Genomic DNA, 12,999 nt, shown 5'->3' with positions numbered 1-12,999 from the left:
AAAGATAAAAACTAAAAGTTTACATCTGTAGCCTAGCTGTGAGATGGTCTGCACTAGCTGCTGATACTTCAGCACTTTGGTTAGAAAGGCTTCTTCCAGGCTGTAGCAGAAGGTACAGCCGACCTCGAGAATGAACACCTCTCTATGGTTTTCACACACACACACACACACACACACACACACACACACACACACACACACACACACACACACACACACACACACACACACACACACACACACACACACACACACACACACACACACACACACACACACACACACACACCAATTAAAACATTGCGACATGTTGTGAGGTTGTAGAATGGCTTTTTCATAACATTTGAGCCTGAACTGAACACACTGAACTCTCTTGCACAACACAGAGACCCCTTTTCCACCGGTTGGTTCAGTTCTTTTTGGTTTTTAGTCCATGAGCCAGAGCTCCAAAACTGGTGGGCAAACTATACCCTATATTAAATTGTTTATATGATCAATACAAGTATCAATAGAATTATCAATACATGATAACCCTTCCACAGTAGTAGCTTTTTCATATTTTCGATTATTTTGCATATTTTCCTACATAATGCCTCATTTGCATATTTAAAAATGTAAAATTTGTAATACAATAAATCATTGTTTTCATGTAAGTACTCAAATATAGGTATGGTTTTGCCCACTCAATTCATAATTAACGTTTCAATTTTGGAGCTCTGGCTCATGGACTAAAAAAACAAAAAGAACTGAACCGGTTCCCATTGGGAACCAACCGGTGGAAAAGGGGAGAGAGACACAAACATTTTAACTACAGCCCATGTAAACCATTCCTACAACTGGCTTTGTTAGTTTATGTGTCTGTCTGTCTGTCTGTTCGTACCAAAAAATGAGCATGGTTGCTATGGTCACCCAGTTCACACAGGTGTGATTTCATTACGTCAGACATTACGTCAGACCACAGCTGATCAGTCTATATAAGACCTTACACCACTCAGTTCACACGGGTGTGATTTTGTTTATTCTGTATCGTACCGATTTGAACCACTTTTAACCTATTGTGTGATTGATTATAGACGAAACGTTTCAAATGTTTTCAAACCGTTTCAAACATAGCTGATTTGCAAGTTCACAATGCTTTGTGCTGCAAAGCGGTGAGAACTTTTCCCCAAAAAATGTAATACTGAGAGGAGCGAGACTAATATCTAATACTGAGAGGGGCGAGACTAATATCTAATACTGAGAGGGGCGAGACTAATATCTAATACTGAGAGGGGCGAGACTAATATCTAATACTGAGAGGGGCGAGACTAATATCTAATACTGAGAGGGGCGAGACTAATATCTAATACTGAGAGGAGTGAGACTAATATCTAATACTGAGAGGAGTGAGACTAATATCTAATACTGAGAGGTGGCGAGACTAATATCTAATACTGAGAGGGGCGAGACTAATATCTAATACTGAGAGGGGCGAGACTAATATCTAATACTGAGAGGGGCGAGACTAATATCTAATACTGAGAGGGGCGAGACTAATATCTAATACTGAGAGGTGGCGAGACTAATATCTAATACTGAGAGGGGCGAGACTAATATCTAATACTGAGAGGGGCGAAACTAATATCTAATACTGAGAGGGGAGAGACTAATATCTAATACTGAGAGGGGCGAGACTAATATCTAATACTGAGAGGGGAGAGACTAATATCTAATACTGAGAGGGGAGAGACTAATATCTAATACTGAGAGGGGCGAGACTAATATCTAATACTGAGAGGGGCGAGACTAATATCTAATACTGAGAGGGGAGAGACTAATATCTAATACTGAGAGGGGAGAGACTAATATCTAATACTGAGAGGGGCGAGACTAATATCTAATACTGAGAGGGGAGAGACTAATATCTAATACTGAGAGGGGCGAGACTAATATCTAATACTGAGAGGGGCGAGACTAATATCTAATACTGAGAGGGGCGAGACTAATATCTAATACTGAGAGGGGAGAGACTAATATCTAATACTGAGAGGGGAGAGACTAATATCTAATACTGAGAGGGGCGGGACTAATATCTAATACTGAGAGGGGCGAGACTAATATCTAATACTGAGAGGGGAGAGACTAATATCTAATACTGAGAGGGGAGAGACTAATATCTAATACTGAGAGGGGCGAGACTAATATCTAATACTGAGAGGGGCGAGACTAATATCTAATACTGAGAGGGGAGAGACTAATATCTAATACTGAGAGGGGAGAGACTAATATCTAATACTGAGAGGGGCGAGACTAATATCTAATACTGAGAGGCTAATATCCACGCAGTGATATTAGTATCGATACACGAGGCTATAGAGCGTCGCAGTCCCGCCTCCTACCCTGGACCAGGAAATGATTCTCCGTTCATTTTCCTCATAGACATTTCAGAAAGTATTTATTTAAAGACGTTTACGCCGCGGACAAAGCCAACTCGAGTCGTGACAAATCATGACAACAAACACAATTTTTTGGGCCGAAAGAAATAATTAGAAAGAAGAAAAAAACGGCAGGTTACAACACTTTTTTTGTTGTTTTTCTTCTTTGTAATTATTTGTTTGGTCCAACATATTGTTTGTGTTGTCATGAGTTGTCACGACTCGAGTTGGCTTTGTCCGCGGCGTAACCGTCTTTAAATAAATACTTTTTGAAATGTCTATGGGAAAAATGCATTGGGTTTCATTTCCTGGTCCATGGTAGGGGGCGGGACTGCGATGCTCTATAGACATATGGCCCAATCCCAATCCACTCCCTTGCTGACTCAATGAGCCCTCACTGACTTAGCTGCGCGTTCATGTGAAGTCTGCGAGGGCTTGAGGGATGTCCCATTTGAAATCGGTAAGTCAGTGAGGGCTCAGCCCCGCCCCTTTATGTGCCCTTTGCCAAAGTCAGCATTGATGCTGACTTTAGCTGACTTTGGCAAAGAAATTACCCACAGTTCATAGCGTTACCAGGGGAATGAGGGTGATCCTCCGAACGTCAATCATTTAAGTATGCAAATTAGTTATGTACCGCGGTTAGAATGTCAACAAACACAATAGTGCTTTCTCACTGTTCTCAAAGGGAGACGGAATGGAAGGATAGGCTATATATTTAATAACAATAATAATAATAAGGGAAACATGATGAGAAATGACTAATGAGCAAAGTAAAATAATATGGAAATGCAATTTATGATGAATATTATTATATATGAATATTACAACCCCTATCACACAGGAAAGTGTATTTATGAAACTAATAATAAAACGACATAAATAGACATGTCATGCATGTAGGCACTGGCTGTGAATAAGGACAGGTTTTATAAAGTGATGCAAAGTGTCATGAATGGCGGACTCATCTTCAAAGTGCTGTCCCATTCCTTTCACAACAATTTGGAGCCCTTGCAGCCTCTCACCCTCAAGCACTTATACAGCTGACGTCACTAAAGTCAATGAGGGTTCAGGGCTCAGGGCTTGAGGGAGGCAATTGGGATTGGGCCTAGACACATAGACACTAGGTGCTGCCACACGGTCGAAAGAGCTGCGCATGTTCTCGGCTGCGCGCAGCTTAAAGCTTGAGTTTTTAGACAGCTGGTGGATGGAAATTAAGCTCCACCTCCGCGGAATACTTGCGCGACGGCCAGATTCCCGGAAACGCTCTCCTCCGCCCAAAAAGTCAGCGGAGGTGGAGCTTCTTTTCCATCCACCAGCTGTCTAAAAACTCAGAATTTAAGCTGCGCGCAGCTTAAGAAGTGCGCAGCTTAAGACCGTTTTGCGCTATGGTGTGGAGACGGTGACAGGGACACACGAAGCCAGGCATATACACTCTGTGGGGAACATCACCTGTTCCACCTATTGCCCTCTGGGAGGCGCTACAGGACAGACAGGCTCAAGTATAGTTTCTTCCCCAGAGTCAATATACCACAGTACTTGTCAAACTATTTTTGACTCAGGCACCCCTGAATTATACAGTGTTCATTTTTAGAATATCATGTCATAAATACGGTACGTAAATAATAAATATGCATGACGAAAATGAAAGCCTGGGTACCGAGGCTAATATGCATACTAGTATCTTTCCCCCTAAGATACGGTATGTCAGGAAATCTTGGGAGAACATCCGTTTCCATTATAGGACAGACTGATAATAACTTCATACTTAGACGCTGAACCACATGAACCCCCAGCATCCCTATTCTGGGGGAGAATGTTCATCAAAAGCAGCCAACGTACAAACTAGTAGAATATGTGAACTTATGACATTTAGTAATATTGTTCCTGTTTTACTGGCAACCAGTTGAAGAAATCACTTCATATGTTTCTGTGCATAGTTGTTTTTTCCATAGAAAGAAAGGGAAGAAGAAGAAGGGGGGGAGGGGGGTCAAGGGTTAACCCATTTAGATCTGAGCTCGATTCTACAAATGTCTTCTAAATCATGACAGTTTTCTGAAAAACCTGTGTTTCTATATCAGTGGTTCTTAAACAATTTCATGTCAAGGACTCCCAGAAATATATGTATTTGGCCACCGACCCCCATCTGAAAATATGGTGTTCCAGGGACGCTCCCAGAAGCAAAGATTTGAGTTAAAAATGTTCGCTCTGAAAGAATATATATTCAAAGATTTGCGCCACATTTTCACGATTTTTCAAAAAATAGCAGACCTACAAGCTTTTTGTAGGTCTGCTTTCTGCTATTTTTGAAAAATCTTGAGCTTGTAGATCGATCTGCTATTTTTCAATAGCTAAAGTAGAACAGAATGCTTAAAACACCAAAAGGGGTTCCCGCCCGAAATGCGTTAAAGGAGATAAAGAAAGAAACAAGGTCAAACTAAAATTATGTTGGGTCAGCTTAACTTGCCCAACACTGCAGATAACAATGAATCATAGCTAATAGGCCAATTAGCTGTATATGGGTATTCGAGCCTCAATTCTTACTGAAAAAAACAAAAAACATCAAATAAATAATTAAAAAACAAAAAATAATAATTAAAACCAGTGTTGGGCAAGTTAAGCTAAATGTAGCTGACCCAACACTGAACTTAAAATAATAAAACCAAAAATGGCCGACCTACAAGCTCTCAATGCATCGCAGACACATTGCGAGCATGTAGATCGGCTATTTTCTCCGCGCAACATGCTTCCATAGAAAGCAAGAGGTAGGACCTAAAGTAGAAATCACCCTCGATCGTTCCAGGCCGTGCATTTGGTCTGTGGGAGAAGACTAGGTTGATATTCAGCCAAACGAGCAAGTGAAATGTTTCTTTGACGAACCTTATGGCCAGGATCTTCTGTCCAGGTGTGAGATGCTGCTCTTTTCGGGCCATGCCTGATGGAGAAGACAAAAACATTTAACGGGAGAGTGCAAACATGAACCACATTTTGTACATGTCATCACGTTGTACATGTCATCACATTGTACATGGGGCGGCTGTGGCTCAGGAGGTAGAGCAGGTCGTCCAATGATCCGTGGGTCGGCGGTTCGAATCCCGGCTCCTCCTGTCTACATGTCAGTGTCCATGGGCAAGACACTGAACCCCACATTGCCTCCAGTGGTTGCCACCATTGGTGTGTGAATGTGGGAAGTGAGGACGCTGGCGTTGACTGTTCGCTGCTTCACCTTCCAATGTATGAATTAATGGACCATTGTAAAGCACTTTGAGTAGGCACGTAGGGCATAGAAAGTGCTATAAAAATGCATCCATGATTATTAATAACCTAGATCTGCACCTTGGCTTAGATAAAATGTGATATAGATGCTGTCAGGAACCAACCTGCAAGGCACCAACCTGCTCATCAGGAGCAATTAGGGGTTCAGAGTCTTGCTCAAGGCAACTTCGACATTAACTCTGGGGGGGGGGGCCCGGGATCGAACTGGGAACCTCGCGGTTGCCATCCAGCCACTCTACCCCTGACCCACTGCCGCCCAGTCGGATGCTGGACCAATTGTCGTAAAACTTTCCAGAGCCAAGAGCGGTGTAGTTCTCCATACATCTGGTCAGCTCGTTGGTGCTTTGTTTGCACAACTGCATCTATCTTGAGTACGTCCACCTGTGTTAATGTGGGACGTCCTCGTGACCGGCACACGTACAGTTGGGTGCCACCGATATTGTCCCTTATCATTTGACCCATTTACGCCTGACCTCAAACTTTTAAAAAATCCTTCTAAATCCTCCAGTTTTCTGAAATAAATATTTTCACGATTTTTCAAAAATAGCAGACCTACAAGCTCGTAGCGCGCCACTCGGTGGCGCGCTATGAGCTTGTAGATCTGCTATTTTTCAATAGCTAAATTATAACATAATGTTTAAAACACCAAAAGGGGTTCCCGCCCAAAATGGGTTAACTGTCCTTTTGCGCAGATCACGCAAACCTCAGCAAAAAGAAAAGGACAATATCGATGGCCTCCAACCGTATGTCGGTTCCCATGCACAGCACCGAGATGCTGGCGGCCAGCCTTTGACAGCCTTGGCATTCCCTCATTCTTGTCAGTAACATGTGCATCCTTGCTGATGGGAAGTACTGCACACAGCAGCAGGAACCGCAGGTGCTACAAATGTCCATCTGTTGCAGAAACATGATTGTTTTTGCCCCACCAAATTAGGAACAAAATGGTTTCGTGAGTCATGTGGCAATGACCACCAAACAGGATTGTCCATCCTCAATGGTGTTTGCCTGTAATCGGGGCCTATTTCTTATAGCCATAAATCATGAACGCAGCATCCAATCATACCCAAATTGGAATTGCATGTTGAGGGCACACAATCTGTCTTATAAACTACGATGTGAGGGTCGAATCCTGAATCTATATTTCTTCATCTATTCTATACGGTAGTTCTTAGCTATATTCTGTTCTTAATCAATATGTGACCCACCTTGACAAACAGTAAGTCATTGGATTTTCTTTCCATTCATTTTCTCATGTCATATGAAAGCAGGGAATCATGAGGCTTCAAATTGACATAATTGGTTGTTCAGTTTGACCCAGCGGTTTTGGAGACATGGCTTATAGAGTAATGTCTTGCAGAGATGCTAGTTGAGAAAATAGCCCTGAACGGTTGGGCGGGAACCCCTTTTGGTGTTAGCATTATGTTATGCTTTAGCTATTGAAAAATAGCAGATCTACAAGCTCATAGCGCGCCACTCGGGTCTGCTATTTTTGAAAAATCGAAGAACCACTGACATAGAAACATAGCTTTTTCAGAAAACTGTCAGGATGTAGAAGACATTTTTTTAATCTGATCTCAGGTCAAAATGGGTTAATTCTGTGGTGTGGTCTTTGCCATTTAGAGGGCGCTGTTTTCCCTTTGTTCTCAAACGGGGGTGGGGACTGGGGGTGGTTGTTGGAACTTTATAGAAGAGTAAGGAAATGATCAAAATGCCGCTATTATTATCTTCATTTTCAAGTCATGTACATTCCAAATAAACAATTATTAACCACATTATGATGTTATAATGAACAGATTATAATAAAAAAAACAGCGTCTTCTTTGCTGGTTTTAGAAAAAGAGGACCATTTCCGCAATTTCTTCTTTGCTGTGTTCGCCACTGCCCCCTGCTGGAACCGGCTGGAACCAGTAGTACCTTTCAAAACGATCGGGTATAAATATTGTTTTTGTTAGCATTGCTAGCCGTTTCAGCTCTGACATTTATTTCAGACGTGCTCTAGTATGTATAGAGTCTGCCTGTGCTATTAACTCATTTTGGATAAAAACAACACAAATGCTGTATTTCTCCTCTGCTGAAATGCTAGAACCAGCGCGATGACTGCCCTCCGGTCAGATCCCGTCACATATGGTTAACAGAACGCTCCATTTACAGACTCACCATCGTGAATTTCAAACGCCAAGCTGGTGATCTTCTGTGTAATCACCATCATGGGCCTGAGAGAGAGAGAGAGAGAGAGAGAGAGAGAGAGAGGAGAGAGAGAGAGAGAGAGAGAGAGAGAGAGAGAGAGAGAGAGAGAGACAGAGAGACAGAGAGACAGAGACAGAGAGAGAGAGAGAGAGACAGAGAGAGAGAGAGAGAGAGAGAGAGAGAGACAGAGAGACAGAGACAGAGAGAGAGAGAGAGAGAGAGACAGAGAGAGAGAGAGAGAGAGAGACAGAGAGACAGAGACAGAGAGAGAGAGACAGAGAGAGAGAGAGAGAGAGAGAGAGAGAGAGAGAGAGAGAGAGAGAGAGAGAGAGACAGAGAGACAGAGACAGAGAGAGAGAGAGAGAGAGAGAGAGAGAGAGAGAGAGAGAGAGAGAGAGAGAGAGAGAGAGACAGAGAGACAGAGAGACAGAGACAGAGAGAGAGAGACAGAGAGAGACAGAGAGAGAGAGAGAGAGAGAGACAGAGAGACAGAGAGACAGAGACAGAGAGAGAGAGAGAGAGACAGAGAGAGAGAGAGAGAGAGAGAGAGAGAGAGAGAGAGATGTACATTAACATCAAAATCAGAGCTCATCATAGGTTGGAGAAAGACATGCATCTGCACAGCGTCTAGAGGTGGAGTTCAACCACACCCTCCCATCGCTGTAACAGACTTGTGGATCTGCTATTTTTGCCACAGAAATGTAATGTAGATGGGGGGAAATGGTTCAAAGCTCAGAGCCAACTCGGGTCCAGTGTATGAACATCTTAGCGATATAATTATTGTGTAATTTTGCAGAATACATGCACATTTTGCAATTCAAGTATTATGCAGAAAGCATTATTATTATGACACTCCACTGCCGCTTCGTGCCGCGGCGGCAGTGTCGGTCCGTCCGCCGGCTGGCGGTCCAACTACCGATAACAGCCGTGGCTCCCGACGTGCATTGCCGGTAAGACACATAACGGTTAGGGTTTGTGGTAGGGTGTCAGCGTGGCTGGTTAAAACTCACCCGTGGCTCCCGACATGCGTTGCCGGTTAAAATCACCCGTGGCTTCCCTGTGAGGTTAGGTTAGGGTTAGTTTAGGTTTTGGGGTAGGGTGTCGCGGACTAATGCGGACTAATGCCGCGGCTGCTATCGGCAGTTGGCGCAGAAGCCGCTGCCGGAAAATGCACTCGCTCTCTCTCCATTTCTGTCTACTCACTCTGTGTCTCGCTTGGTGGGCTACGACTTTACCATTTCTGTCTACTCATTCTGTGTCTCATTGGTGGGCTACGACTTTACCATTTATGTCTACTCATTCTGTGTCTCATTGGTGGGCTGCGACTTTACCATTTATGTCTACTCATTCTGTGTCTCATTGGTGGGCTGCGACTTTACCATTTATGTCTACTCATTCTGTGTCTCATTGGTGGGCTGCGACTTTACCATTTCTGTCTACTCATTCTGTGTCTCATTGGTGGGCTGCGACTTTACCATTTCTGTCTACTCATGCTGTGTCTCATTGGCGGACTGTGTACAGTCCAGAAACCCCTGGGGAAAACATGTGTTTTTAACCAAATGTCTTAAGTCTGTTCAGACCATACCAATCCAGATTGGATATTTCCATTACTTTTGTTCAACATTGTCATACGACCAAGTAAAAAAGAAAAAAAAGACAGACAGACAGACAGACAGACAGACAAGACAAGACAAGACAAGACAAGACAAGACAAGACAAGACAAGACTTACCCAGTGAAGTCAGCAGAGTACATCCCATAGTCGAACACATAGACTCTGGTGATTTGGCAGAAACTCAGATATCCAAGAGCCACCACCAAACAGTACCTGCAACAAATAGCATAAGAGTACATTCATAGTATAGGAAGGGGCGGGGCAGCTACAATGAATATTAAATATCTAAATACTGAATCAAGCAACTTTAAAACTGCCTGGGTGGGGTGTTCACATAAGGTTGAGTATATTTTAAAGTGAAATATCCCTTAAGTAAAACTCACAGTTGCAAATGTAGGAATACTCTGTTACGAGTAACAGAAGGACAAGCTGCAATGGCTGAATATCCAATGTTAACATTTGGTGCTTTCATCATCACATGATTAACAATTGTTTTGATATTTTAAGCTATTCAGCCCAGGCCCCCAGAGCGCCTAGCCTCGGTCCCAGAATGACTCATCTGCGAAGAGAAAAGCCTGGTCACAATTAACCTAAGGCAGAAAGTGTATCGGCGGAAGTTTCGGGCCGGAACATCCGTCAGATGTATTCCCCCCGGATACGATAGTTTTTCGACCAATCACAACACTTGTTTCATTCACGGAGAATGTAAACTGATTTGTAAAGTGTCAACGTCATTTCCTTGAGGGGTGCTTCTGCCAAAATCCCGCAACTTCCGCCCCCCAAAACAATGATACACTTTACAGCTTAGGATCTTGCCCAGTGTGCAGAGCGCCTGGGGAACTGTGAAGCCGCCGCTACCCTACTGGCCAAAGCTGGAACTGCAAGCGGGCAAAAAATACACGCATGCGCAAAAGAGCACGCAGCTGGGGTTTAACACAGAGCACGAGTCGTTCATGAATCGATCCAGTCGCGTTCATGGCGGTTAGCACTTTTTTTTGTTAATATCTTTTTATTGGGTTTTTTACTTTTTTTCCCCCCCTCCCATGTGGGGTCCTTGTTCATATACATGTACATATACATTTGTGATACATAGATATAGACACCCCTCATTTCCCTCCCATCCACCCCATTGTACCCACCCACTCTTCCCCAATGCAGAGACAATGCTAGAGAAAAGAGAGGGGGAAGAAAAAACTACAGAAAAAAACAAAAAGGTAGATCAATTAGAAGAGAGAGAAGAAAGGAGGAAAAGAGGGGAGGGGGGACCACCTGTGTGTGCGCACATTCACCGGTTTACACGACGCACGTACAACGCATAGGCCTATGCATTCACCATTTTCTATTAGTTCAAATTCTTCCGCATTTTCAAGAAAAATGCGTAAGTTCTTGGTTTTTCAAACGCCAGTGAGCAACTTTCGTTGAAATGAATAGCTGGGGTCGTGGCAGACCGCCCTCTAGTTTACAGCCCTCTAGTTTAGTTTACTTTTCTGCCATTTGCCATGAACTGTTTATTCCCTTCATGAACAGTTAGTCCGTCCGTCCGTCTTACTTGTGCATGTGTTCCACTCCCGCCAGGATCATGATGCCATATGTCAGCCCGCTCTGGACCAGGAAGTGCAGCGCGTACCTGCAACACAATTGGTAGATGAAAAAAGAAGGCAAGGACACCAACGTCATTTTCACTATCATGCAATTCCATATCATCATGCCGATTCCGATTCGTCGCAGACATGGGAGCCAAACTACACCCAGAGGTTTGGTGGAATGCATTGGAGTCAATGAGAGCCCGGTGACCAGCTCATGAACAGCTCATTGGAGTCAATGAGAGCCCGGTGACCAGCTCATGAACAGCTCATTGGAGTCAATGAGAGCCCGGTGACCAGCTCATGAACAGCTCATTGGAGTCAATGAGAGCCCGGTGACCAGCTCATGAACAGCTCATTGGAGTCAATGAGAGCCCGGTGACCAGCTCATGAACAGCTCATTGGAGTCAATGAGAGCCCGGTGACCAGCTCATGAACAAACAATATTTCTGACTGAGACCTTCGTAATTCTGTAAAATAACAGATCACACATTATTCGCTGCTGTGTACGCTGTGTACACTGTGTTATTTTATACAGGTATCTACTACACAAAGTATGTTTCTGAATGTGCCAAGTATCGCAATACTCTCCACCGTTTCCTGCCTGGCAACCAAATCTGGCGATACCATTAGCAAAATCATTAGCATATATATAGGCCTACTATAATTAATAATAAATACCATTTTTCACAGAATCAAATGTGTTATGGGCTTACAATGATTGATATAAATATTTTTGGAAAAATGAATGAGGTCTGGAACCCGCCACTGCTATATTCAGATATACAGTATAGGCCTCCATAAGTCAACTGACACCATCACAGCTCTGTTCATAGTACGCTCGGTCGGAGCTACGCTGCTACTTCCTGTCTCAGGTTTCAGCCAATTAGAAGTGCAGACAGACGAGACGTGACCGTTTATGAACATCTGTGATGCCTGGAAGAGGCCTATCTGTGTGTGTGTGTGTGTGTGCGTGCGTGCGTGCGTGCGTGCGTGCGTGCGTGCGTGCGTGCGTGCGTGCGTGCGTGCGTGCGTGCGTGCGTGCGTGCGTATATTCTTCTCAATTACTCCATTACACGGTCAAGATTAGGTTGGTTATTGCTTCTAAATATCGGTTTTGATATATGATTGTTTAATTTCCCACAACTAGACCCGAGCACAACATGCTGCTGCTGCTGATGGCGACGAGAGCCTCACCATCCGAAGCAGAAGAGGGCGAAGTAGAGGCCCAGCAGCGTGGCCACCACGTGCCTGGTGAAGGGACTGGTGGTGCTGGGGTGCAGGTACACACGAAACCAGAACGCTGTCAGCACAGCACATAGCTGACACACTACGAAGTTCACCTGCAGCGAGAGAGAGAGGGAGGGAGGGAGGGAGAGAGAGAGAGAGAGAGAGAGAGAGAGAGAGAGAGATTGGTCATTGAAAATAAATACAATGTTAACCTTAGTTGAGACCTCCGTGACCTTTGACATTTTCTACCTAAAAGACAGGGTGGAGTCATGACACATGGTCTACTCTACAGACTGTCCACACATGTCACTAATAGTCTGGAATGCATCCGTTTCATGTTCTTTCTCATGCATTGGAAATCTGTCTTGAGAGATGAATATGACGCCAGTAATCCAGTATCCTACACCCAACAGATTATCTGTCTTGAGAGATGAATATGACGCCAGTAATCCAGACACAACCTTGTTGACCGGGAACATACTCCTTTTTACACCCTCCCATGCCCAGCTTTGTGTGTCTGTGTGTACCCCATAGTGATGATTTGATTGGCTGAGTAATGTGTGTACCCCATAGCGATGATTTGATTGGCTGAGCACGGAATGTGATATATGTGTGATGTATGATGATAAGAACGCCCCTCACTTCACACAAGTGTGATTTTGTTGAGGGGCGCTAGCCCCTCCTATGCCCATGATGTA

The 12,999-nt window shown here is 43.9% G+C and overlaps 1 protein-coding gene across 1 annotated transcript in view; it reads right to left on the bottom strand.

Moving 5' to 3' along the window:
* mboat2b (membrane bound O-acyltransferase domain containing 2b) overlaps positions 1-12,999 on the bottom strand; it is a gene marked incomplete at its 3' end in the record, with an annotated part of 49,062 nt that overhangs the window by 9,215 nt on the left and 26,848 nt on the right. Inside the window, exons 2-6 of the mRNA XM_079526393.1 lie at positions 12,269-12,414; positions 11,038-11,115; positions 9,606-9,701; positions 7,845-7,900; positions 5,292-5,346 (exon numbers count right to left, since the gene is read on the bottom strand). Of these exons, the coding sequence (XP_079382519.1) occupies positions 5,292-5,346; positions 7,845-7,900; positions 9,606-9,701; positions 11,038-11,115; positions 12,269-12,414 (431 nt within the window). The remainder of the gene's footprint in view (positions 1-5,291; positions 5,347-7,844; positions 7,901-9,605; positions 9,702-11,037; positions 11,116-12,268; positions 12,415-12,999) is intronic.

Source organism: Electrona antarctica (assembly GCF_951216825.1).
Source record: "Electrona antarctica genome assembly, chromosome: 17".
Classification (NCBI taxonomy): Eukaryota; Metazoa; Chordata; class Actinopteri; order Myctophiformes; family Myctophidae; genus Electrona; species Electrona antarctica.
The sequence above is the reverse complement of the archived record's forward strand: the minus strand, read 5'-3'. Positions and strand labels throughout refer to the sequence as shown.